This window comes from Emiliania huxleyi, assembly GCF_000372725.1.
Source record: "Emiliania huxleyi CCMP1516 unplaced genomic scaffold EMIHUscaffold_40, whole genome shotgun sequence".
Taxonomy (NCBI): domain Eukaryota; phylum Haptophyta; order Isochrysidales; family Noelaerhabdaceae; genus Emiliania; species Emiliania huxleyi.
Genome location: NW_005198965.1, coordinates 333,652 through 357,675, shown reverse-complemented (window position 1 = coordinate 357,675; position 24,024 = coordinate 333,652). Strand labels below are relative to the sequence as shown.

The window sequence follows — 24,024 nt, the reverse complement described above, 5'->3', positions numbered from 1 at the left end:
TCTCGGCTACGGGACCGGCCCCAGCTTCGGCTGAGGGCTAAGCTGCCCAAATCACTGTGAGAGTCGTGAGTTCTTGTTGGTTTCCTAAAATCTCTCTCATGTGCACGGCTCAGGAAGTCTCGATCCTTCCTCGTATCCAAGTATCATTCTTCGCATGGCGGACTACTTTTCTCTTTTGTTCACGACCAAGGCGAGGAGGAGGAGGACGAATACCCAGAGCCACTCGTCGTCTGTCTGGCAGCGAAAACGGAGAAGGGGAAAAGGTCCTCACACACTCTCCACACACACACGAACGACACGCGCACACATATAAGAGGCCGCGGGCGGATCCCTCGTCGGGGTTCCCGGGAAACGGGTAATTTGTAAATTTGCCGACAAGACGTGATGAATCGGATTCTGGTCGTTTCATGCATCGCGAAGTCGCATACCTTCGCCGTACTTCCCTGCGCCATTAGCGCCCCTGCCTCAGGCTGTCGGCGTCGGCTGGCCCTACGTGCTCGGACACACATGCCCGATCTTCCTCAAACCGCGCGCGAGGGCGCCCTTGCGCGGGCGCGCTCATCAAACCGCCTTTCGTTCTCGCCGGACCCGAAAATTGAGATTGAGCATAATGATGCGGAATCTGAGTTCGAGGCGGCACTCTCACGCCTCGAGGCAACGTCACCTCAGCAGGTGGCAGCGAGGACGCACTGGTCTCGGATGCCATCTGCAGACGAGATGCTGGTGATGCAGTTCTTTGAGAAGGGCGGCCGCCAGCCTATCGTGAAGAGTGCTGTCAATGCCAACCCTACGCCGCCGCTGTCTCTCTGATGACATATACTGCTGTTAAGCTGCAGACAACGCAGAGTCACAATGGAGGGAGAGGAGGACGCGCAATGCTAGTTCGCCCTGCCATCGGAGGAACGAGGGCAGTCACCGGTCCGGTGCCGGTGGCACAGTCACGCAGCGGACTCGAGGAGGCCAAGGCTGCGGTTGCAAAAGGGGTTGCTGCTGGAGCCACCAGCGGGCGAGAACACGATGCATTCCACAGGCTGACGCAGTGCTTCATCTCCGCTCTTCCCCGCCCCGGACAGCGACACTCTCCCGACTTCTCGCTGCTCTGGAGAGTCTGGAGTGAAGGCTTCCGGCGATTGGCGCCCAAGCTAAGCTTGGGGGCTGGTGAGGTGCATAGGGCGAGTGTGCGGGCGGAGAGTGGCAAGATCGACTAGTGGAGACGCCACGTGCGGGACGTTTCTGCGTTTGGGTCTGTGTCGAGCTCGACTCTGATACCTGTATCTCCCCTGGGCACCTGCGCGTGCTGCGACCTGCGACCTCTCCTGCTTGGGTATGTCAGTGTAATTTGCTGTATATCCATGTGCATGCATTTTGTATGTACACACCACCACGTAAGTGACACAAAACACACCTGTCCTGTCGGCGCCCTACGGGGCTAGTACTGACTCTGAACTGACGACCATGCTGCAAATTGGGCCATGCTGACGACTTTCTCACTGCGTGCGCCTTATATGCGATGCAAAGAGACCAAGAGACGAAGCGCGCGCTGTGTTAGAGTAGTGAGAACGACGTAATCGAAAGCGGCGGCCCGGTCACCCGCACGGCGCCAGCAGCAGCTCGGTCACGAGGTTGGCCGCGAGAACCGGCACCATCTGTACGAGCAGCACGACAAATACCACCAAAGAGATGGTGAGGCAGGCCGCGCAGCCAAACTTGGCGCAGAGCTTCGGGCCGAGGATGTAGTACATATTGCGCAGTGGGTTGAACGACCAGCGCACGCGCCCGGTCGGCGGCGGCAGCTTGGGCATATCGTTCGGCTCGGCACGGCCAGCCCCCGCCGGGAAGGCCTCCGCCACCTCGGCGGGGACGAGCTCGACGGAGACCTCGACCCAACCGGCGCTCTTCGGGCGGCCGGCAGCGCCGCTCTTTGCGTGGAGCGGCAGCCAGAGCTTCTGCGCCTCGCCAGAGACGCACTCGAGCGGGGCGGCGCTCTCGCTCAGCAGCCGCGCCAGCGCGGTGCGGACGCTCGTCTCCGACGGCGGCCGCAGGCCCGGGTCGCCCTCGAGCTGGCAGCCACTCAGCGCCGACGAGCCCTTGCGGCCGCGGCCGGCGGCGGACGCGCCGTCATCCCCGACGGCGGCCGCCGCGTCGGCGGCGGCCGCCGCCTTTGCTTGCTGCACGCGCGCGCGGAAGGCCTTTGCGAAGAAGCGCTGCAGCGGCACCACCACCTCGCCGATGTTGTCGTTGTACTTGAGCACGTCGCGGTCCCACAGCTGCACCGTCAGCCGCTCGTCCACCCGCCGGCGGTGGCCGAGCCGCAGCGGGAACTTGCAGCGCCAGTTGAAGGAGCCGCAGCCGTCGCGGCAGCGCCAGTGCGTGTCCGTGTGCATCGCCGGCGCCGTGCCGTAGGCGACGACGGCGTAGAGGTCGTTCATCTCGGTGAAGTAGTCGTGCGGCAGCACGTCGCGCGTGCGCCACACGATGACGCGCAGCTCCCACCGCTGCTCGCCCGGCGGGGCGATGTCGCACGGCGGCGGGGGCGGCGCCTCGACGTCGAGCGGGAAGACGTCCACCCAGAGCTGCAGCCGGCCCTGCGGGTTGTTCGAGTAGGGGGAGTGGAGCGGCCGCCACTCGAGCGGCTTGAGGTCGCCTGGGAAGGCCACGCGGCGGTCACGGACGGCGCCACGGCCCCACACGCACTCGGGAGTGCGCTCACCCAGCTCGCGCCACTCGCGGCTAAAGACGCGGTCCTCGAGGTCGACCTTGGTGTAGCCGATCAGGTCGTCGCTGTCGAGCAGGTCGTGGTCCATCACCTGGCCATCACCAATCGCGCGGCGGTCAGGCGGCTGTGAATGCGAGAGGCCTGGGGGGGGCGAGGGTTCGCGGTGTGTCGCCTCGATCCGCAGCTCCGCCTCGCCCGGCAGCGTGGCGCGCAGCTCGAAGCGCTCGTAAAACTCGGCGTCCGTCACGCGGCTGATCTTGCGCTCGCGCGTCGAGATCGTCGTGTCGCCGAGCGTGATGCGCAGGTACGGGTCGCTGGTGCCCGAGGCGTCTGCGGGCATCAGGTGCTCCGCGCGCAGCACGTAGAGCCGCACGACGTGCAGTGCGGGCGTGAGCAGCTCGGCGAGCGGCACGGGGAGCTCGGCGATCGGCGCGTCCTCCTCGCGCCGCACCACCCGCAGCAGCCCCTTGAGCGAGCCGCACACCGCGCTCGCGCCCTCCGAGGCGAGCACCTCCCACCGCTCAAAGGGCCGCTCCTCGATCAGCGCCTCCAGCTCGCCCGGGCACTCCATTCGCCCGCTCAGCCAGTCGGGCACGAGCTCCTCGTCCTCGTCATCGCTCCCCTCTCCAGCCTTCTCTCCAGCCTTCTCTCCAGCCTTCTCTCCAGCCTTCTCTCCAGCCCCCACTCCCCCGAGCTCGCTGACCCGGACGCTGGCGCAGCCGGGCGCCCCCTTCCCCGGGGGGACAGCGCCGCCGCCCCCGCCACCCGACGGACGGCTCGACAGCCGGCCCGAGCGCGCGGGCCGCAGCCCGACCAGCACCGCCACCATGCCTCCCTCGCGCAGCTTGCTCCTCGCCACGTCGCGGCTGACGAGCTGCTGCACGCGATACCACAGCCGCCGCCGCACCGCCTTGACGCGCGGGTTTGGCGCCCAATGCGGCTGGTCGAAGCGAGCCGCGTACTCCCAGCCGTTGCCGTCGGTCCTCTTGGACTGCTGGACGGTCCACTCGTCGGCCCACTCCCACTCGGCGCCGCGCAGCACCGCCTCCGCCTTCTCCTTGGCAGCGCCGCGGTGGTCCGACCACGGCGGCGGCACGGCGATCGTCGGCACCCACGCAGCGCTGGCGGCGTTGTACAACTGGTTCTCGTAGACCACGCTGCGCCGCTGGTACTCGAGGGTGCGCCGCGACTGCCACGGGATGCGCGCCGAGAAGTCGACCGAGGCGACGCCGAGCGTGAGGGCGGCGACGCCGCCGAAAAGCTCGTCGAGCACGCGCGCCTCGAGGCTGGGGCAAAAGATGTGGTTGTCCGGCAAGTCCACCGGCACCAGCACTTGCTCGCAAAAGTTGGGGTTGCGCGCCGACGGCGTGTTGGAGCGCGACGTCCTGCGGACCGCGTCGACGCGGTCCGACTCGCCGGTGGAGAGGGCGAGGCACGGCTTGCGCGCCGCGGGCTGGTGGTGCGGCTGCAGCTCGCGCAAGCCCAGGACGATGAGCTGCACGAACGCGCGCCGGCTGCTCGGCCGGAGCATCGGCATCGGCGGCGACGAGCCGGCGGCGGAGCCGGCGGCGCCGCCCAGCGAGAGGAGCTGGAGCACGAGCAGGACCTCCTCGCCGCCGCCGCCGCCGACGCCGCCGCGTGGCTCGAGGGCGTGCCAGCGCGGCTCCGGCAGCGGCGGCTGCTCGTCGCGCGAGTAGTCGAGCACCAGCGCGTCCGCCGGCCGGAAGCGCACCATGCCGAGCAGACGGCCGCCCTTGGCGTGGAGAGAGAGCACGGCGTCGGGTGCCGTCTCCGGCTCGAGCGAGTACACCTCGAGCCGCAGCGTCTTGTACCAGTGCGGGTTGCTCGAACCGTACACGGTGTCGCTCTTGACAGAGTGCCCCATGAAGGAGAGGCGCGCGTACGTGTCGGGCGCCGAGGGCAGCCTCCGCGCCTGGAAGAGGTGCAGCCGGAGCTCGAGCGGCAGCTTGATGCTCGGTGGCGGCAGCGTGAAACCGCGCAGCGCCTAGAGGGAACCCACTCTCTGCTGGGTCTCGGCTGCATCTCGCATCTCGAGCCGTCCAGCCGCGCGGCGCCTGCGCCGCCTCGACGTACTCGGGCTCGGGCCGTTCCACCGGCGCGATGCCAACGCAGAGCCGGAGCGACGGGATGCGTGCGCCGGCGCCAAACGCGCCCGAGTCGTAGCCGTCGAGCAGCTCCCAGGCGGGCTCCATCTGGCCGCGGGCGGCGAGCAGCTGCGGCGCGGAGAGGCGGAGGAAGCCGACGCGCTTAAGGCCGCGGTCGAGGGAGAGGTCCGCCGCGTCGAGGGCGGCGGAGAGGGCGTTCGAGGGGCGCGTGTCGTGGCAGAGGTACACGAGCACGTCTGGCAGCTGGTCCGAGATCTCCACCGCCGGGAGCGAGACCTTGAGGTCGCGCGAGCCGGTCGGGCGGAGCTCGGCGTACCACTCGACGAGGGAGCCCGCGTCGGCCTGCGCGGTCGGCGACAGCCAGACATACGGGCCCCAGTGGAGCGAGACGCAGAGCCGCTTGCCCGCGAGGGTGTCGGAGCCGACTAGCACCGCGGCGCGCAGCGCGTACTCGTCCGTGTCTGGCTCGCCGTGGTCGGAGCCAAAGGCGCCCGCCTGCGAGGGCGGCAGATCGCGCACGTACGGGATGTTGCGCAGCTCGAGGGCCGGCTCGGAAGGCGCGCGGTTGAGGCCGAGGAGCAACGCGCCGCGCCACCAGCCGAGCGGCTCGCCGCGCGCCTGGGTCGCCGCGTGCGCCCGCGCGACCCCCTCGCCCGCCGCCTCGCCCGCCGCCTCCTCGCCGCCTCCGCCGCCGTTGTCCGAGCTCTCGGCAGCGTCTGGGGGCGCGGGCGCCGCGCCGACCGCCGAGCCCGACGCGGCGGCGGTGGAGGTGTGCCGCTTGGAGAAGGGGGAGTAGAGCTGCAGCCAGCGGTACTCTGGCTCCGCGTCCGCGGGCACGTCGGCGAAGGAGAGGACGGTCGACGCGACCAGCCCGCCCGCGGCCGAGCCCGCCGACGCGTCGGCGACGGCGAGGGTGATCAGGTTGCCGCAAGTGGGCTCGACGACCGGGAGCCAGAACTCAGTCAGGATGGCCGGGTTGCGCGACGAGACCGGGCTGGTGCGGACGCGGTGCCCGTTGAAGGAGACGCGCACGTACGCGTCCATGCCCTCGCGCCGGCCGCCGAGCAGGCTCTTGCTGCTCTGGCTGGGCACCAGCCCCTCGGCCCGCCGCAGCGACACCACCAAAAAGACGATGCGCTGCGGCACCGACGGAGGCATCAGCACGACGCTGCCCTCGTCAGCCTCGTCGCCAGCCTCGCCAGCAGCCTCGCCGGCGGCCTCGCCAGCAGCCTCGCCAGCAGCCTCGCCGCCCGCCGCAGCCGCGCCCGCCGCAGTGCTCGAGGCGACTGAGGCGGCCGAGGCCCGCGCAGCGGCTGGAGAGCCCGGGACGGGGCTTGGGCCGAAGCGGCCCATCGGGCGAAGGGCGTCGCCGGGCGCCACCATCTGCAGCGAGACGCGCACGAAGGCCTGCACCTCGCTCCTGTGCGGGTGGGCGAGGCCGAGCCACGCCGAGCGGAGCGTGCGCTCGGGCGCGTAGAAGACCTCGAGGAGGTCGAGCGAGAAGCTGCCGATGAGCGCCTTGCGCGCGAGCGTGTTCATGTCGTACAGCGAGAAGGCGACGGAGCGGCGCGTCAGGTAGGCGCCGTCCGTCTCCTTGCGCGAGAAGAAGAGCGTCTGGTCGAAGAGCGGGTTGCGGGTCGACGGCACGCACCGGGTCCGCTCCGTCGCGTCGAGCGCATCGACGAAGAGCGCGCAGTCCGCCATCCCGTTGGCGTCGCGGCCCTGCACGTCGCGCGCCTCCGCCACGTAGACGAGCAGCGTGTACTCGCCCGTGGGCGGCCGCTCCTCGCTCGCGCCGACGCCTCTCCCCTCGGCGGCCGCCGCCGCCTCTGCGGCGCTCCACTTGTCCGACTTGACGCGCATCGAGGCGGGGAGCGGCGCGAGGGTGCGCTTCAGGTTGGGCGCGTCGTGCGTCTCGCCGCGCACGACCGCCAGCTCGCCGTACAGCCAGCGCAGCCCGAGCCGGACCGCGCCCTGCGACGAGAGCGTGAACCACCGCTGCAGTTCGGCCTCGCCCTTCCACGGCAGCTGGCGGAGCGGGAGCGAGACGGAGCCGAGGTCCTCGTCGGAAGTGAGCGCGTTGTGGTCGCGCAGCAGCACGCGCAGCGTCGCGGCGCCCGAGCTGACTGGCCGGAACTCAAGCGTCACGCCCTCCGTGGCGCGGCCCGCCGCCGCGTCTTCGGCCGTCGCGGGCTTGCCGTTCGGGAACGCGTACCAGGCCGGGTCGAGGTTGTTCTCGAGCCAGTGCGTCTTGCGCGTGATGGCGCGGCCGCGCGTCGGCGTGACGGTCACCGCGGCGTACGGGTCGCTCTTGTCGTCCTTGAAGAAGGCCGAGTTGGCGTCGGCGTTGCGCAGCTTGACCGCCTCGTACACCGTGACGAGAAGCACCTCGCGCGCACGCCCGCCCCGCCCCGTCATCAGCCGCGTCGTCTCCTCCGCCTCCTCCGCCTCCTCCTCCGCCGCGCGCGCCGCCTCCTCCACTGCCGCCGCCTCGAGCCGCCGGTTCTCCGACAGGAGCGCCGACATGTCGAGCTCTCCCATCCCGGCCGCGATCTCGCTCGCCTTGCCGATCGCGGCCCGCAGCGTCTTTGTGAGTGCCGCCTTGCGCTCAGGCGTCGAGGTGTTGAAGGCGAGTTCGCTGTCGCCGGGCAGCCGCAGCGCGAAGCGACACGGCTGCTCCATCGTGCCGCGGTCGAGAACCTGCGCACCGGCGCCCACCGTCCACGACCTCTCGCAGCTCACCTGGAGGGCGAGGACGAGGCGAGGCGCGGGTCGCCGAGGGTGGTGCGAGGAGGCGACCTTTCAATGGCCTCTCTCTCGCGGCTCACCCCCGACGAGCTTGGCGAGAGCAACGACGCCGCGAGGAGAGCGGTGCCTCGCGTGATGTTTGGGCTGCGGAGGGGGCTGCCGTCGCTGCCGTCGCCGACGGCGGCGACGCGTGGCTCGCCCGACAGCTGCAGCAGCAGCGCCTGGTGGTCGGGCGACAGCACCTCCGTGAGGCGGTGGCCCGACGGCAGGAGGAGGGCGGGAGGAGGGAGGAGGGCGGGAGGAGGGAGGAGGGCGGGAGGAGGGAGGAGGGCGGGAGGAGGGAGGAGGGCGGGAGGAGGGAGGAGGGCGGCAGAGGAGGAGGGCGGGAGGAGGGAGGAGGGCGGGAGGAGGGAGGAGGGCGGGAGGAGGGAGGAGGGCGGGAGGAGGGAGGAGGGCGGGAGGAGGGAGGAGGGCGGGAGGAGGGAGGAGGGCGGGAGAGGAGGAGGGAAGGCGGAAGCCTCTGGCGGCGGCAAGCTGCCGTCCGCTCGCTCCCTCAGCCGCGCCACGCCCGGCCGGAGCAGGACGTAGTACCTCTGGAACCAGTTGGCGCCCGTCTGCACCACGTACCTGCCGACGAAGCCGCGCCACGCAACCTCGGAGAGGAGGAGCGAGCGGCTGTACTCGCCCGGCACCGCCAGCTCCTTGGGCACACTCCGCACCACCAGCGTGTGCCTGCTCTCCACCGACGAGCGCCGCTCGTCAGCGCGCAGCGGCGAAGTGCGGCGGTACCAGCGCCGCCGCCGGCAGAACATGCGCCGGCTCGACGGGTTGGTCTTGCCCTGCGCGAGCGCCGCGTCGAAGGAGGAGAAGAGCTGCGCGTAGAACCAGCCCTCATTGTCGGTACCGCCGCGCGCCGCCGGGGTGCGATCCTTGATCCACCCCTCGCCCGCCCGCCAGCCGCGGTGGGCGGGGCACTGCACCTGCTCGAGCTTGGCGCCCAGGCTCGCGCCGAGCCGAGCGCAGAAGTGCGGGGGGTCTGTGACCATGAGGTGGTTCGAGCCTACACCAAGTCTCTCGGAGGCGCCTCGGCAAGCGTCTCGGACGAGAGTGCTGTGGGCGGTGAGTTGAACGAGCCCCACTCGGAGCGCACGGAGCTCCAGCGCTCGTTCTCGAAGACCTCCACCTCGTGCTCCGCCTCCCACTCGCCCTCGCCCTGCGCCTCGCGCCCCGATCCCGAGCCGGCCGCGGCAGAGGAGGCGGCGCAAGCGGCGCAAGCGCCGCCGGCTGGGGCTGGCGGCGGCGGCGACGGCGGTGGCGGCGCGGGCGGCTCTGCGGGAAGCGCATGGAAGAGGACGTCATGCGCGCCGCGCGTCTCGTCGGGCCACGGGCCTCCCGGGTGTGCGGTCACGCGGCGCAGCTTTGTGTTGAAGTACTCATACACCGCCACCGTGCCCTGCGGCGGGCTCGCGCCGCCGTCCGCCGGGTAGGCGTAGAACTGTACGCTGTGCCGCTCCTCGCCCTGGCGTGGCCCGCCGGTGTGGAAGGTGAGCTGGCGCAGGTTGGGATTCCAAAAGTCGTACACCGCCACCGCGCCGTCGGGCGGCGGCGCGGCTCCGCCGGCGGGCGGCACGTCGGCACGGAAAGCGGTGAACTGCGGTCCTCGCTCCGCCTCGTCGGCCCAGGCCTGCCCCGCGTGGATGGTGAGCTGGCCGAGCTTCGCATTCCAAAAGTCTTTGACGAGGACGAGCGAGGAGGGGTGCACGCCCGCCGGGAGGGAGTAGGCCGACCAGCGCGGCGTCAGCTCATACGCGTCGCTCGACGAGGCGGCCGACTTGCCACCGGAGCCTTGCCGTAGGAACGACTCTCTCCGCTCGACGGCGCGGCCGCTGCCGCGCGGCCCCAGGTCGATTCGCACCGAGCGGACGTCGACGCTGAGCGAGGATGGCGGGCTCTGCCCGGCCGCGTGTGACAGGTCCGGCGCGGAGTCCTGCTGACGGTACTTCTGGCGGAGGTGAGCGAGCCGCTTGGCCTTCTCTGCCGAGACGGGCACTGGCGACGTGGGTCCAGTGGCCAGACCGCCGCCGAGGCCGAACGATCTAGAGCTGAGCTCCTCGGACACCCGCGATGCATCAGACGCCACTGCCGTGCCGCCTAGCAGCGAGGCAGTCGGGCTCTCATCGTCGTCGTCTCGTGCCTCCTCCGTAGGAACAGCGCCGTAGCGGGCACGCAAGCGTGTGGCCGTCATCGCTACCTCCTCGGAGATCGACGGGTGGAATGGAGGCTCCGCCATCGACGGGCGGTGGAGGGGAAGGTGCTGATAAGATAGATATCAAGCAAGGCGCGGCCCAGCGCGAAAAGAATTAGGAGCGCGGAGGGGGGGCTTGGGGTCAGCTGTCGGAGGAGGTGAGAGACGAGCTGACGCGGCCTCTGCGGGTAGAATCGGGACGTACGGACGAGCCGAGGACGATAGAGAGACCGCGGGGGCGGGCACGAGTCCTCGACCGAAGAGAGCCGGCCTCACTTCACGGGGAGGGGCGGCGTGGCGATCCAGTGCCGCCGCCCTCGCCCGAGGAGTTGGGCATGGGACCACCGGAGGTGGAGTCAACAGGAGCAGGCAGAGTGGGCGAGACGGCGGCGGGGCCGCGGCCGAAAAAGGCTAGGAGGGGGGGTCGGGCCCCGCATCCGTTGCCCAACCAGCGGAAAGCGAGTGGGGGGAGGACCGAGGGGATAAGAGGGCCCCTCCAGACCGAGGGGGGGGAGGCCAGACCGGGAAGCCTCGAGGGGTGACGTCGAGTGAGGATGTACGTCGTGTGCGTGTCTGGTGTTTATTAGCTCCGAGTAGAGGGGGCGCTCCGCTGCTAGGGGAAACCTGGAGCGCGGACTAACCCTCGGAGACCCGTGTTTACTTTACGGCCCTTTCCCTGCGAACGCGCACCCCCTGGGCTAGGGCTCTCTTGCCCGCAACCCGATGCCAATCATCCGGCCCGCTGGGTGCGCTTCTCAGCTCCCCGGCCCTGGGTGTGCGGTTGCCGACTGCACTCCAAGTGCTCCAAGTGCGGAACACTGGGCACGGGACTGGCGCGCGCTGGCACTAACAAGGTGCGTTCCAATGACCGAGGAGGAACTCGCCGAACGGATGGATCATCACGGCCGAGTCATTCAGGCTCGAGGTTCTCGAGGTTGATATCCTTTGGCCGCGTTGGGAGAGAGAGAGAGAGAGAGAGAGATTTGTTTGTTGCGTTGGGTAGCGAGGATTGGTGTGACGCGATCCACGCAGGCGTGGTTTCTGACGGCCGACCGTCAGTGCACGGAGTTGCCCCTTCTCCGACTGCCCCGGCTAGTTCACGAGTTTCGCGGGAGTGACCCCATGCGTCAAACCCGAGACCTAGCGCGGGTGGGTTGGGGGGGGGCTCGCTGCAAGGAAGGGCTGCGTAAGAAGCCGATCCCCGTAGTCCGCCCCGCTCCTCCCCATCGGGCCGCATGAGCGGCCGCGCCTCGCAGATTCGTTTCTCGCGCCTGGGTCAGGCGCGCGGGGCATCCCCCGGGTCGCTCGACCAGCGATCCGAAGAGTGGCCGCTATGCGAAGGGAAGAGTGGGGCTGTGATTGACGCTATTATTGCCGTCGAGGATGCTGAGGCACGCGAAGAGGGAATGCTATACGCCGCGGAAGCTGCTGCGGTAGCGGCTGCCGAGCACGACTTATTTTGATAGTAATTAATTCCTTACCTTCGGTGCGTATCGGTGTGTGTATTCTGTCGCAACACCGCGTAACCTGTGTACGTTTTGGAGGCGCTCGCCGCGTGCGGCGATTGAGCGCCTCCCTCTCTCTCCGGCTGCGCGCCTGACCGGTGGGTGGCCTCCGAGTCGGCGTCTAGCGCGCGTGATAAGGTTTTTGCTCGCCTTCCCTGGGACGCTGGGACCCCGTGTTGCGTGACTGTCTCTGTGCGATTTCGGGCCCGGGGTGGTGCGTTTATGTGTACGTTATACCCTGGTATACACCGCTACGTCAGTACACTGAGACCAGTACGTTATACACACGCCCGCGGCCCGCGGGCCCCGCGCGCGTCCGGGGTACACGGATCGTCGTGTGCGCGAGAGAGATTTCAGTGCTCCTCGTCGAGTGTGTACATGTTGTAGTGGCTGAGCCGATCGGACCGGCTCGAGGCGTCACTTCCTGCTTATTATATGTTGATTGTTGTGGAAAAGCGTAAATGACCGAGACCCTGTTAGCCTCCACCGACCGTCCGCCACAGGATCCATCGCCAGCCCGCGAGCACGCTCAGCGACCCCGTGAGGAAGCCGAGCTCTGCAACATCCAGCGGGCCAGGGCCGATCCCGGCGCTGGAGAGGAGGAGCAGTCCACCCTCCGCGAGCGCGACCGCTCCTGCCCACGTGGCGATACAGGCGGTGCCGGCCTGCGCCGCGTCGCCTCGCGTGAGCGACGGGTCGTACAGGCGCAGAAGGAGCGCGGCGGCGACCCAGGTGAGAGCGAGTGCGGCGCCCTGAGCGGCCGGAGCCGGCAGCCGCTCCGTAGAGGTGAAGAGCTCCGGCTCGGCATCGGCGAGGGGAGAGAGGACCGCGTCGACCACTCCCTGGACAGCCCCATAAATCATGCTTACAAACGCGTCGCCAAGTAGCGCCTGCTGGTCGAGCGACTGCTGATCCCGGCATAGCACCGAGCTTCGCGCGACGGGCGGTGGCGGCCGTGCAACCAGTGGCGGGCGAATCAGCATTGGAGATGGACACGCAACAACGCAGTCTTCCGGCGCGCCGGAAGAAGAATGGGTGCGGCCGCCAGCAGGACAGGCGCCTGAGGAGAGTGACGCGAGAGGAAGAATTTTACATCCGAAGTGTTCTCGAGGTTCTCGAGGTGGATATGCTTTGGCCGCGTTGGGTAGCGAGGATTGGTGTAACCCGAGCCACGGAGGCGTGTTTTCTGACGGCCGACCGTCAGTGCACGGAGTTGCCCCTTCTCCGACTGCCCCGGCTAGTTCCCATCCTAAGTGTTGTGCGAGAGGAAGAATTTTCGAAGCTCGCAAGACACGATTCACGCGACAGGCGAGGCGCGGGCGACGGCTTCCAGAAGCCGTCGCCCGCACCACAGGAGCAGTCACACCACCACAAGCAAACACACGCGCCCAGGAAGAAGAATTTCGGCACTCGAGCACTTGAGCACACTGGATAGGGTCGATTCCGCATGCCGCATGGTACGGGACCCCTCGATCGGCTCCCGTTCCCCTGGGTTGTCTGTTTTCTTTCTTTCTTTCTTTTCCCGTTCCCCTGTGTGCTGTGATCGTCCTTACAAGATCCTGCTCGTCGGTCTCTCTTTCGCTACGTGATACGTGTTCGACGTCGTCGAACAACGTTCGACCATGGCACTGTTCACAGCGCGCGCGGACGGCCGTTCTGCGACTCCCGCTCCGCTGGACTTTTGTAAAGCACGCTTGTGGCAAGTTACAGACGCTAGTATCGACCTCAGAGACCCAAACACTAATTAATAATTAAGGCTCAAAACATAGTCGAACAACCGTCGAACAAGCAGGTCGAACAACGAAAAGAGACTAGTGCGACCGCTAGACGGCGGTCTCCGCCGGCCCCAAGGCTGCCCAGTCCCAGTACCACACCGGCCACGTACACCGTGGCGCTGGAGTCGGTCAGTGAGGCACTAGACGGGCTACGGAACCATGCGCGCGCCGGCCGGACAGGCTGCGCGCAGGGGCCGCGCCGCCTCGATTTCGCACCTCCGCTCCGCGGCCGATTCGGCGGAGCGCGAGGAGCGCATGCAGCGCGAACGCGATGATCGCGAGGAGCGCCAGCTCAAGCGGGAGCAGAAGAACGCCGCAAGGAAGGTGGCCCGCGTGCAGACGGCGGCTACCGCCAAGGCGGCCCTGCTCCAGTGGCGCTTCTTGATCAAGCAGGACGACCCGATCGATGAGGACACCTTCGACATTACGCTGCTCGCAAGCTGCCCCCCGGAGCTGCGAGTGGACTCCATCGTCACGGCCGAGGATTGCGGCCGCCTCGAGCCGTACCTGCGCGAATGGTTCGAGATTCCCACCTCTGTCAAGATCGGCCTGCAGGGCAAGGTGCTGTTCAGCGGCAAGCAGGCGCTCTTCTTCCAGGTCCGCGACCAGCCCACGCTGTCCACCGCGCGCTTTCAGATCGAGCGGCTGGGCCAGCTGCTTGTGGACGAGACGGAGGTCACGGTCGAGGTCGAGATCTGCGCTGTGGACGTGGGCAAGAAGCTCAAGGCCAAGTCCAAGCCGCGCACGCGCAAGCAGGAGGCCTCCCTCCACCACCGAGCTCGACGAGCTGAAAGGCTCCATCTACGGCGTGACGGCCTCGACGCGCAGCTACGTGACCGGCTCGTGGAAGCCCGCCTCGAGCGACATCATGCGGTCGGAGCCAAGTATTTTGAGGGCCGTGGCCTCACGGAGAAGGTGATGGGCAACGCCGCCTACCACCCGAGCCCCATGGTCCTCATCTGCCCCTTCGACACGTGCAAGAAGAGCCACCGCGGTGCTCAATGGCGTGAGCGCCGTGTCGCAGCTGTACTCGCACTGGAAGGGGAGGCACGCGAGCAACCCGATGGCGATCGCGCTCGAGAAGCGGTGGCGGCTGGCGCTTGACAACAAGCACAAGTCCAAGGAGTGGCTCGATGCGCAACCAGGCTGTGCGCTCTCTGCCTCACCCTGCGAGGAGGCCGATCGCCTCGGCGGCGAGGAGGCAGGCTACGAGCAGATCCGCCCCCACAAGCCCGATCCGACTGACTTCAAGCTGACCTTCGACCTCAACACTGAGGAGCACCGGGCGTGGAAGGCAGCCGTCGGCACCATCTAGGCGGTCGTAGTGAGGCGAGAGAGCACGGTGCCACAGGCGCGCGGCGAGAGAGGGGGGCGGGGCGCCCCGCCGCAGCGGCGGGGGTGGGGCGCTATCTGGCGCTATATTTGCGCTATATCTGTCTATCTCATTCGATCGCATTCGTTCTCATTCTATCTCGTGTCGATCTGACAAAAGAATCGTCCAGACTAGGGCTGCCAGTCCGCACTGTGTCGAAAAAAGAAAGAAAACGCTCATACAGCTAGGGCTGGGTCGATCGAGGATTAATTAAAATCCCTCTGTGGTGGCGGCAGCCGGCTGCCGTCCTCCCATCCCTCCCTTGGATTTTCTGTTTTCTTTCTTCTCTTCTTCGAAAGAAAGAAAGAAAGAAAACAGACAACCCAAGGGAGGGATGGGAGGACGGCACGCCGCCACCACACAGGGATTTTAAGGAGAGGTGTGTGGTGCGCTATCCGTCGCCCACCCTAGGGAGTCTGCCTCTTCCTATCTCTCTTCGCAGTCTCTCGCCGATTCTCGCTGCAACCTTCATGCCACCTCGCGGCCGTCCCACTCTCGTCGTCGATCAAGGACAGAGGTCGAGGCTTTTCTTTAAATTCTCACCCCCGGCGTGAGCGTCGCAGCGTGAGCGTCGTCCCCGTGAGCGTCGTCCCGGCAGCAGTGCCAACCAGCATGCAGCGCGCGCAGCAGAATGAGCTCGAGGCGATCACCGACATGTTCAACAAGTGCGCGCTCCCTCCTCGCGTCGCGCGCGTTGCCGCTTGCCGCCGGCGCTGCCTGCTGCGCGCCCGCACACCGTGCACCATGCCGCGGCCCGCTTTCAGCGGAAGTCCCGCCGTATCGCAGGATGACTGAGCAGTGCTTCAAAAAGTGCGTGGCGACGTACAAAGAGGAGGCGCTCAGCGTCGGCGAGGCGACGTGCGTGGACAGATGCGTGCACAAGTACATGACGGTACATGGGAAGGTGCAGGAAATTCTGGGGCAGCAGGCGGCGCAGGCGCAAGCCGCACAGGCGGCGATGGGCGCGATGGGCTGATACTCCACTTCCCACTATTTTGAGTCGCGGTTGCTCCGCTCTCATCAACATCATCTAAACGCGCGCTCTCGACGCTCGAGTCTCTCGGACGTCCCGGGGATTGGCGATCGTGTTGTCGGCCCCGCGTTGGTCTCGGTCCTCTTACAAGTATATGAACTCTTCCCAAATACTCTGGGACCAGCCAGCACAGGGCCCGAGCGACGAGGGGACACGCCGCATGGGGAGTCGCGCCAAAAACCCCTCGTCCGTCGTCGCCTCCGCTCAGCGCATCTCCGCCAGGCTAACTCCGCCCCAGTCAAGGGGCCTCTCGGTGAAGAACTCGGTCTGTCCACGGCTCTTGCGGACAAAGAGGCTCACCGGCGCGGGCTCGTCCTCCACGAGCGCCGTCAGGCTCACCGGCGCGAGTAGGTCCACGCGGCGCACCATCGCGACTGGCGGCTGCTGCCTGATGCCGAGAGTTGCGTGCCTCTCGCGCGTGCGCTTGGTGAGCTGGTCGTTCGGGCCGATGAGCGTGAAGGCGCGGTGCTTGAGGGGACCGGGAGTGGAGGGCGCCTCCGCGACGGGCGATAGGAGGCCGCAGATCTCGCCCGTGGAGGAGAAGGGCGTGAGCAGCAGCTCGAGCTCAACCTTGCCCTCGAGCTGCTGCATGAATAGCTGCTCTGTAGCAGCCGAGCCGAGGAGCATAAAGGCGTACGCCCGGACGGCCTTGTCGTAGGCCAGATAGCAGAGCGCTCCTGCTGCCAAGAGCACTCCGCCGGTCACGAGCAGTCCTGCCCCTGATGCGTTGGACGGCCCAGCCTCTTGCTCGAGCGCCGCCACAAGCGAGTGCGACGGATTGCGCGGGCGCGTGCTGCTGCTCAAGGAACGAGCGAGAGGGAAGCGGACCGAGGGACTGCAAATGAGAGGGAAGCGGATCGTGGGACTGCAAATGAGAGGGAAGCGGACCAACGGACTGCAAATGCGTGAACGCGAGCGCGTCAAGCCGTGCCGCAGCATCACCAGCCCAATTCGCCGTCGCCGAAGCAGAGACAAGAGAACAGAGACGACGAGTCACCGCCCGATTGCAAGACTGCGATTGCCCAGCCAGTTGGCAGTCAGAATCAGAGTCAAGAGTGAGGAGTGGGACAAAAAACTCTCCCGGGCGCCGGCTGGCTGGCTCAAAAAAGCTTGTGTGTGGGTCCTCCCGCGTATCTAGATACACCACCAAGAAATTTTCGTCCCTTCCCGCTCTTTTATAGACACGTCCGAGAAAGGTCAACAAACGGCGAACGTGGGCAGTGCATGCAGCCGCGGCTGGTGCTTTCGTGTGTTGCGTTCGTGAGTGCATCATTCTCGATGGCGGAAATGGCATCCAGCTTTGAGAGCATCAAGCACAAGTTAGTCGGCGGGCCTTACGCAGGGGCAGGAGGCATGGCCATCGGGGCCGGTTCGGTGGGCGTCGAGGAGTTTGCTGATGATGCGGAGGCCATCAGTGCCATCCGAATGTTTCCGGATGTGATGCGGTCGTTCGGAGGGCTGGGGCCGGGCGCAACGGACGCTGAGGTCGCGGCAATCTTCCTCCCGGCGCTGAAGGTGATGCTGCCACATGGAGGCTACTTTCATGATACGCTCTACGGCATCCGAGTCACAGATGAGAACACGGTGACGATGCAGACCGGCGACATGCAGCTCACTGCCCCTCGCAACGGTCATCCTTGGGGCGTTCCCAAGGCGGGCAGCCCCGTGCGCACGACAATGCGCGTCCTTCCCGACAAGGTCGAGATGGATCTGCATGGTGTAGAGAAGTGGGCGGGGCCGGATGATTGGTATCGGGTCGCGGGCAAGAGAGCCCTAGCCCTGGGGGTGCGCGTTCGTCCTGCGTGAGTTTTTGCGTCCTCGAATTCTTCTCTGTGCCATTTGTAGTGCCAGTCCGAGCCAGTCTGCTGTGAGAGGGGCTTTCATAGTAAAATTCTTCTTTGCCTGTGGCCAAGTGCGCGCCCCCGTCGCGCTCCGCGAGATCCGCGGCTACCAGAAGTCGACTTAGCTCGTGATAAGCAAGCTGCACTTCCAGCGCCTGGTGCGCGAGATCCGCCGTTAGCGGATGCCGCTTGCCGCCTCGACTCCGCTGCTGGACGACTTTCTCGTCGTCGCGCTACGCGGCAAGGAGCTCGAGCTGCTTTACAGCTTCACCGGCGGCACCGGCGAAGCCGCCGCCCGCACCTCCGCCGTGAAGCAGTTCTGCTTCCCCGACGTGGAGGACACGACTTCCCTGTCGCTGCAGTCCGAGTCCTTCACGCTGACCCTGACCGAGGACGACGGCTCTCGCTGCTTCGGCTTCTCACGCCGGCTGGCCAGCCTCGGCGACCTGCACCGCCCCGTCTGCCTGTGCGTGCTCTCGCGCCGGCCGTGGTTCTCGCTCTTCATGCACATGCTGGACATTGCACAGCGAGCGGGCGAGCGGGCTGAGCACGACTGCATCGGTGGCTTCATCCCCGCCTTTGTCGCCGCGGCCACCGCCGCCCGGCTCCCGCCTCCGGGCGGAGCGCTGGCCGTGTCTGCCGGAGACTTCGGCAGCCACCGCCTGTACGCGCCTTACGACGATGAGCGACCGACGGGCGTCTCATTCGAGCCGCTGCTCTCCGCGCTCGGGGTGCCAAACACGGTGCGGCTCCTTGGCGCCCTGCTGCTCGAGCAGCGAGTCATCTTCGTCGGCAGCCGGTGGGGTCACGTCTCCTCGTGCGCGCACGCGGCGCTCACGCTGCTTTACCCGCTCACCTGGCAGCACATCTTCATCCCCGTCCTTCCGACGGCGATGCTCTCTTACGCGTGTGCGCCGATGCCGTACGTGCTCGGTCTCCTCGCCCGCCACGCGCCCGCCCTCGCCAAGGAGCCTGTCGAGGAGGAGGTGCTCTACGTCCACCTCGAGACCGGCAAGATCGCGGGCGGCGCCGAGCCTTCCGATGAGGCGCCCTCGCTGCCGCGCCCCATCTCTCAGGCGCTGGAGCGGTCTCTCGGCGTGCACCTGCGCAACGGCAAGAAGAGTCGGCTCGACAACCAGGCCGTCGCCGACGCCGTGCTTAACTTGTGCATGGTGCAGCTGCTCGGCCACTATCGCCGCTGCCTCGCGCCGCCGCCGCCTCCCGCCGCTCCGCCCGCGCGCGAGAGACGCGACGGGCTCCATCCGCGCATGGACGACGAGGATCTCGTCTGTAGCGCACCCGCCCTCCTCGCGCGTCCCTCCCCTGAGCCGTCTCGGACCCTTCGCACAGGCCTTCTTCAGCGGCGCGCCGCAGTTCTCGCAGCCGTTCCTGCGCGCGATGCGCTCGTCGCAGCTGCTCGAGGCATCCGCACCGCCGCCCGCCCGCTTCCGCCCGATTTCCACGCAGCAGTCGCTCTCCACGCCAGCGAAGCCCCTGCCACCTCTGCGCCCTTTCTGCGGCTGCAGCCACCCGCCCCGCGCTCTCCTAGGCTCTCTCCCTTGCGCTCTGACCCCGCCGCTGTCCGCCGTCGCCCCTCTGGCAGGCGTTTGTCCGCGAGTACGCCGACATGTCGGACGAGAGCCGAAAGCACTCCGCCTTCGAGCGCGCGTGCGCCGCGCCGCTCGCCATGGTTGCCGACACGCGCCCCTCCGCACGCGGCGAGCTGCTCAGCCGCGCGGCGTCGGCGGCGGCCGCTGCGCGCGACAAGGCGGCGACGGCGACCAGCGCCGCAGAGCAGCGGTTCGGGCCCGCGCTTGCAAAGGCGGCCAAGGAGGCGACGGCGGCCGCGGCGGCGGCGCAGCAGTGGGCGGGCAAGGCGGCCAAGGAGGGGCGGGCGAGCGGCGGGAGATGGAGCGAGCACGGCAGCAGCGAGCGGCTGAGCCGGCAGGACAGCATGAGTGAGGGCAGCGACGCGGTTGGCTTGTCGCGAGGCTCGTCGTCGGAGCTGCCTCACTGGCTTGACCTCCGGCCCGGCACGGCCAACGGGCGCGGCGGCGCGGCGGCGAGGGAGGAGGGCTCCTGCGACGGCGGCGGCTCCTGCGGCGGCTCCCGGAGGGGGAGAGACGCATTCTGCTCGCCTCCCAACCCGCCGCTCGGGGCGGCGCCACCGAGGCAGCCCGCGTCGGCCGCGCGCAGTGGCGGTGTCGCCGCTTCCGCTGCCACCGCGGGGGACGTGGGGCTACCGGTCAGACAACAGGCGCTGGTGGCGGCGGCGACTGAGTGGCGAGGCCGGCTCTCTCTCTCGGTCAACGGCGCCTCCGACGCGCAGCCGCACTCCAGCCCACTCTCCGCCGCACCCGCACCCGCCGCCTCGACCGCAGCCGCATCGCCCGCGCCGCCCGCGCCGCCCGTGCCGCCGGCGCAGACCAGTTTCGAGGGGAGCCTCTTCGACTTCAATGACTTTGGCACGCCGGAGGCGAGCGCGGCCACAGCTCGAGCCTGCTCGCCGGCGCTGCAGCCGGCGCTGGTGGCGGTGGGCGCCGCCGCCTCACCCCTCGAGGAGCTCTTGGGCGCCATGACGCCCCTGTCGCTTGCACCGGCGCCTCCCACCGCCACTAGCCCTGGCCTTCCGGGCCTCGCCTTCCAGTCGCCTCTCAGCGGCTCACCGCCGCCGCCAGCAGCTGCGGCGGTGGCGGCGGCCACCCCGTCGCCAGCGATGGGGGGCGCGAGTGCCATCGCGACCCCGCCGACTAGGGGCGAGACGGGGCCTCCCCAGCCGCCGCCCTGCCCGACGCCACCGCCGTCGCTGGCCGACGACTTGATGGCGCGATCTCTGCAGGGGCTGGGCTCGCGCTGAGAGTCGTGGTGGGGGGGAGCGGAGGGGAGAGATGAAGTGCTGTGGGACGTTGGTTCGGTACAGCTTGTGAGGTGTCTGCATCCCGCGCTTGACACATTGTCCAGCTCTCTTATTCTCGGGGTCTTCCCGAGAACGCGCCTACGCGGAGCTTGCTTTTGCGCGCAGAACCAGTAGTGGTACGTAGGCCGCTGGCGAGATGTATTATTTCACCTTTCCCGCACCAGAAGCAGAACCTAGAGTCGTACGGCTTTACACGCAACACCAACAGGAACAGCTCCAACACGCAACATGACTCTCTCAGCCTAAGCCGTACTCTATAAGCTGCTGGTTAGCTGAGGGTTGCTCCTTGCTACCGTGCTGCTGCTGCTTCTGCTCTTGAGAAGAGCCGTACAGAGCAGCTGATGCACGGTGCAGAGGCCACTCTCAAGATACGCCAGCGCCTCAGTCAGCCCCGACAGAGCAGCCCGCGGCCGCGCGTCGCGAGCTGGAGCCAACGACTTTACCAGCTGGCTAAATCTTGATGCGGACTGAGGCTTAGAGCCAACGGAGTTGCCCGTGCCTCTCGTCGTCTCGCAAGTCATGCCACTTCTGGTCGGTGTCGTCGTATCGCACGAGATGCTTGCCGGTGATCGCAGAGAAGTCAGCCACCCTGCCTGCGTACCACTGCGGGCGCTCACGCGCGTCCCATAGCACACTGACGCGCGTACCCACAACGGCATACCCATACGACGCAGGTGGCGGCGCGGCCGGGCGCAATGTCTCCAGGTTGGCCGCCTTGATCGCCAACTTTTCGCCACTGTCGCACTCCACCCTCCACCGGCCCTGAGCCTCACCGTCCGCGTAGAGCCGCACGGCGACCCCTTCCAGCGAGTTGTACTTCTCCTGCTCCAGCCCGACGGTGCGCACGCGCGCCCCTGGCGCCACTCCAAAGAGCTGCTCACTCTCCGGCTCACTACGAACCGCTCGCGCCCTCTTGCGAGACGGGCGGGAGGTCTCGGCAGCGCTCGGTGGTGAGCTGCCCTCCGGCTTGACCTCTTGCTTGACTGCCGTTTCGATCTGCTGCACTGCCTCCTCAATCTCCCTCTTGATGACAGCGCTCTCACTGCCACTGCCGGGTGGCAAGCCTTCGGCGCCGCCGCCGCCGCCGCCGCCCTCCAGCGGTGGTCCCGTACCGGCGGGCAGTGGCGGGGCTGGTGGCGGGGGTGGCGGGGGTGCAGCGCCTTGGAGCGACGCGTCAGCCTCGCGGAACTTCTCCATCAGCGGGCCGAGATGCTCCTCGTTCCACCGCGCTGCGTCGCGCAGCATAGCGCCGGTGGTGCCGTTTGCAACGTTGGCCGCGAGCACGCTGCGATCGTGCATCCCGTCGACGTGTTCGTCAGCCCCGATGGTTGCCAACTTGTACCAGCCTCCGGGTGAATCAAACTGGTCGAGGAGCACCCGCACGTAGTTGACCATGCTTCCATCGAGCACGGGGAGGGCAGAGCCCCCCTTGAAGTGAACGTTCTTTGGGTTTGCGCTTGTCACCCTCACCGCGTGGCCGCCACAGCAACGAGGTCAAAATTGTAGCGGGGGTGGCTGCCAGGCAACTGCCCACTGTAGACGGTCTGCCATACCAGCTCCTCGTTGCCAAAGCCCTGCGCAAGGCCCGGCAAGCAAACCCACTTAGCTCCAGTCTGTGGCGTGAAGACGCCCGTCGGTGTCAGGACGCCGAAGAGCGGCGGCTTATCGGGGAACGTCGCGAGCGGCTTGGAGGTGCCCTTACCACGGTCGGGCACGTAATCAAAGACGATCCACGCCACAATCTCGCCTCCACGCCATTCGTCGCTCTCGAGGTTGGTGAAGCGGAGGAACCACGTGTCGGTCCGGTTTTCGTGCGGCACCACCATCACCTTGGTCGGATCGAGCACGCCCTGGGCGAGAGCATGCTGAACAGCGCGAAGCTGAGTAATGAGCTTCCGGTTTGGAACGGCCACAGTGCCATGCTGATCGAGCCTGGGCGACGAAGGGTGGGTGCCACCAGGCCCCGCCCGTTGTCTCTTTCCGTCCTTGCCCGTAAAAGGGCCATCCCAGACGGCCTCCCAGAAGGCGCTATCCATCGTGGCCTTAACCCGCAAAGCGCAAGCGCGCGCGCTGACTGTGGAGGTCAACCGAGATCACACACTAAACAGTTGCGGGTAACCCGTCCTTCACGTTTTCGCGCGCACCCGGGGGCCGGCCGGACGCCGGTGAAGCGGCCCCCACGCAAGCAGCCACATTTTATTCATCATTTCTGCTGTGTGTGGAAAATAAAAACAGACAGAAAGAGGAGAGCAGGTCCCCGCCCATCCATGCCCACCCACCCATGCGTGCGGTCTTTTGCAGCAGGATTATTTGTTGTGTGGTATCTGGGCAGTTTATCTTAGGACGGCGACCGCCGCCTCCACTCTGTGAACCACTTTTGAGCACTTTTGATGCCCTAACCTCAAAGTATATAGGATACAGCGAAGGAAGGGGGCTATCTCCGGACCGGGATAACCCGTCCATAGCTAAGCCTAATCGACTCCCCGGGGAAAGGCGGAGAGGAGGAGGAAGACAGCACAACCCCGGGGCGGGAAAGAGCAAATGCTCAGCCGGTGGGACAAAACCTAGGACCTAGGTAGGACAAAACACTGCGGCGCGGACAGACGAGTCGTCAGCAGAGACGAGAGAAGAGTCAAGAGAGTAGAGAGTGAGAGAGAGAGAGAGGCCACAAAACGTACCGGAGGAGGAGAGAATCGGGGAGAGACTTAGCTGAAAGCTCGACTCGACTCGCATGTCGACTCGACGCTGTCCCAATGGATAGGATTCGCCCCAGAGGCTTCCGTGTATGGACGCAGCTCGCCGGCCGGCGCGATCCGCGTGCGGGCTGCGGGGCGACGGCCGACAACACGCCCCCCGCGCCCCGGCCCGACTTCCCTCTCGCGCCGCTCCGCTCCGACTCGCGACTCGCGTAATCGATAGCTCGGCAGTCCGCGTTGCTTCGCGCCGGGGCCGACTCCCAGTATCTCCTCACTCCTGATCCGTAACGCCAACCTGCTACCTGGTGATATCTAGGGCTAGTTCCAATTCACCCTGACACGCTAACCTTGAAAACGTCCAACGGAGGCCGAGCTCCGTGTTGCTCCCAGCGCCCTCCCCCGCGCTCCCTGCGGCCATGGCCGATGATCCTAGTATGAGAGGTCATCTGGCTACCGCGAGAGCGACCCAACTCGTCGACACCGTCCGATGATGGTGCCGCAAAGTCAGCCTCCGGAGGCTATCGCGGGGTCGAGCCGGCAGTAGCCGTGACATGTGGTTCCACCACCCCTCGCAGGCTTTGCCTCTGACCGCCACCGTTCCCAGGCTGCCTAATGGGATGGAAAGGAAGGCTGGGCGAGCGTATAGAAGCGTGCTCGACCTTGTCGTGGCAGCCTGCACGGCAGCGCTGGCAGGCGCGATGAGCGTCGTGCCACCTGACCCGAGACGGGTCGCAGGCGTCGTACCCTGCGCGTCGAGGCCGTGTACTTGATCGTTGATGTGCTCTGCACGGGCGAGTCACGTCGGCGTCAAAGGAGCGACGTGCGACCTGTCAGAGCTTGATCTCCGATCTCAGCGGCGTCGAGTCGTCTCCGGCGGACAATTTTGTACCTCCCCAGGACGCGCAGAGGGAGCCGCGACCCCGCCGAGTGGACGGGCGCACACACACCCCGGCGCCCGCGCTCGACCGCTAGAGCTGTTTAACATTAATTTTGGGCCTAACAGTTGCGCTAGTGTTGGCTGAAATCCTTAACGTTGTTCAAGTGTTCACC

The 24,024-nt window shown here is 67.1% G+C and overlaps 4 protein-coding genes across 4 annotated transcripts; 2 read left to right on the top strand and 2 right to left on the bottom strand.

The window, feature by feature from the left end:
* Positions 1–1,350: 1,350 nt before the first annotated feature.
* Positions 1,351–12,323, bottom strand: EMIHUDRAFT_464146 (hypothetical protein; the record flags this gene model as incomplete). The annotated part of the gene is made up of 6 exons (XM_005770160.1): positions 1,351–4,721; positions 4,831–7,584; positions 7,671–7,811; positions 8,175–8,570; positions 8,741–9,741; positions 11,828–12,323. 6 exons carry the CDS (start codon positions 12,321–12,323, stop codon positions 1,587–1,589), a joined length of 7,923 nt encoding a protein of 2,640 aa, XP_005770217.1. The 3' UTR covers positions 1,351–1,586.
* Positions 12,324–15,099: 2,776 nt separating this feature from the next.
* Positions 15,100–15,463, top strand: EMIHUDRAFT_209761 (hypothetical protein; the record flags this gene model as incomplete). The annotated part of the gene is made up of 2 exons (XM_005770159.1): positions 15,100–15,152; positions 15,274–15,463. 2 exons carry the CDS (start codon positions 15,100–15,102, stop codon positions 15,461–15,463), a joined length of 243 nt encoding a protein of 80 aa, XP_005770216.1.
* Positions 15,464–15,724: 261 nt separating this feature from the next.
* Positions 15,725–16,459, bottom strand: EMIHUDRAFT_209760 (hypothetical protein; the record flags this gene model as incomplete). The annotated part of the gene is made up of 1 exon (XM_005770158.1): positions 15,725–16,459. The coding sequence occupies one exon, from the start codon at positions 16,457–16,459 to the stop codon at positions 15,725–15,727; it is 735 nt and encodes a 244-aa protein (XP_005770215.1).
* A 285-nt stretch (positions 16,460–16,744) lies between these two features.
* EMIHUDRAFT_102478 (hypothetical protein) lies at positions 16,745–20,218 on the top strand (the record flags this gene model as incomplete). Its single annotated transcript, XM_005770157.1, has 3 exons — positions 16,745–17,218; positions 17,541–18,533; positions 18,965–20,218. 3 exons carry the CDS (start codon positions 16,745–16,747, stop codon positions 20,216–20,218), a joined length of 2,721 nt encoding a protein of 906 aa, XP_005770214.1.
* Between the last annotated feature and the right edge of the window lie 3,806 nt (positions 20,219–24,024).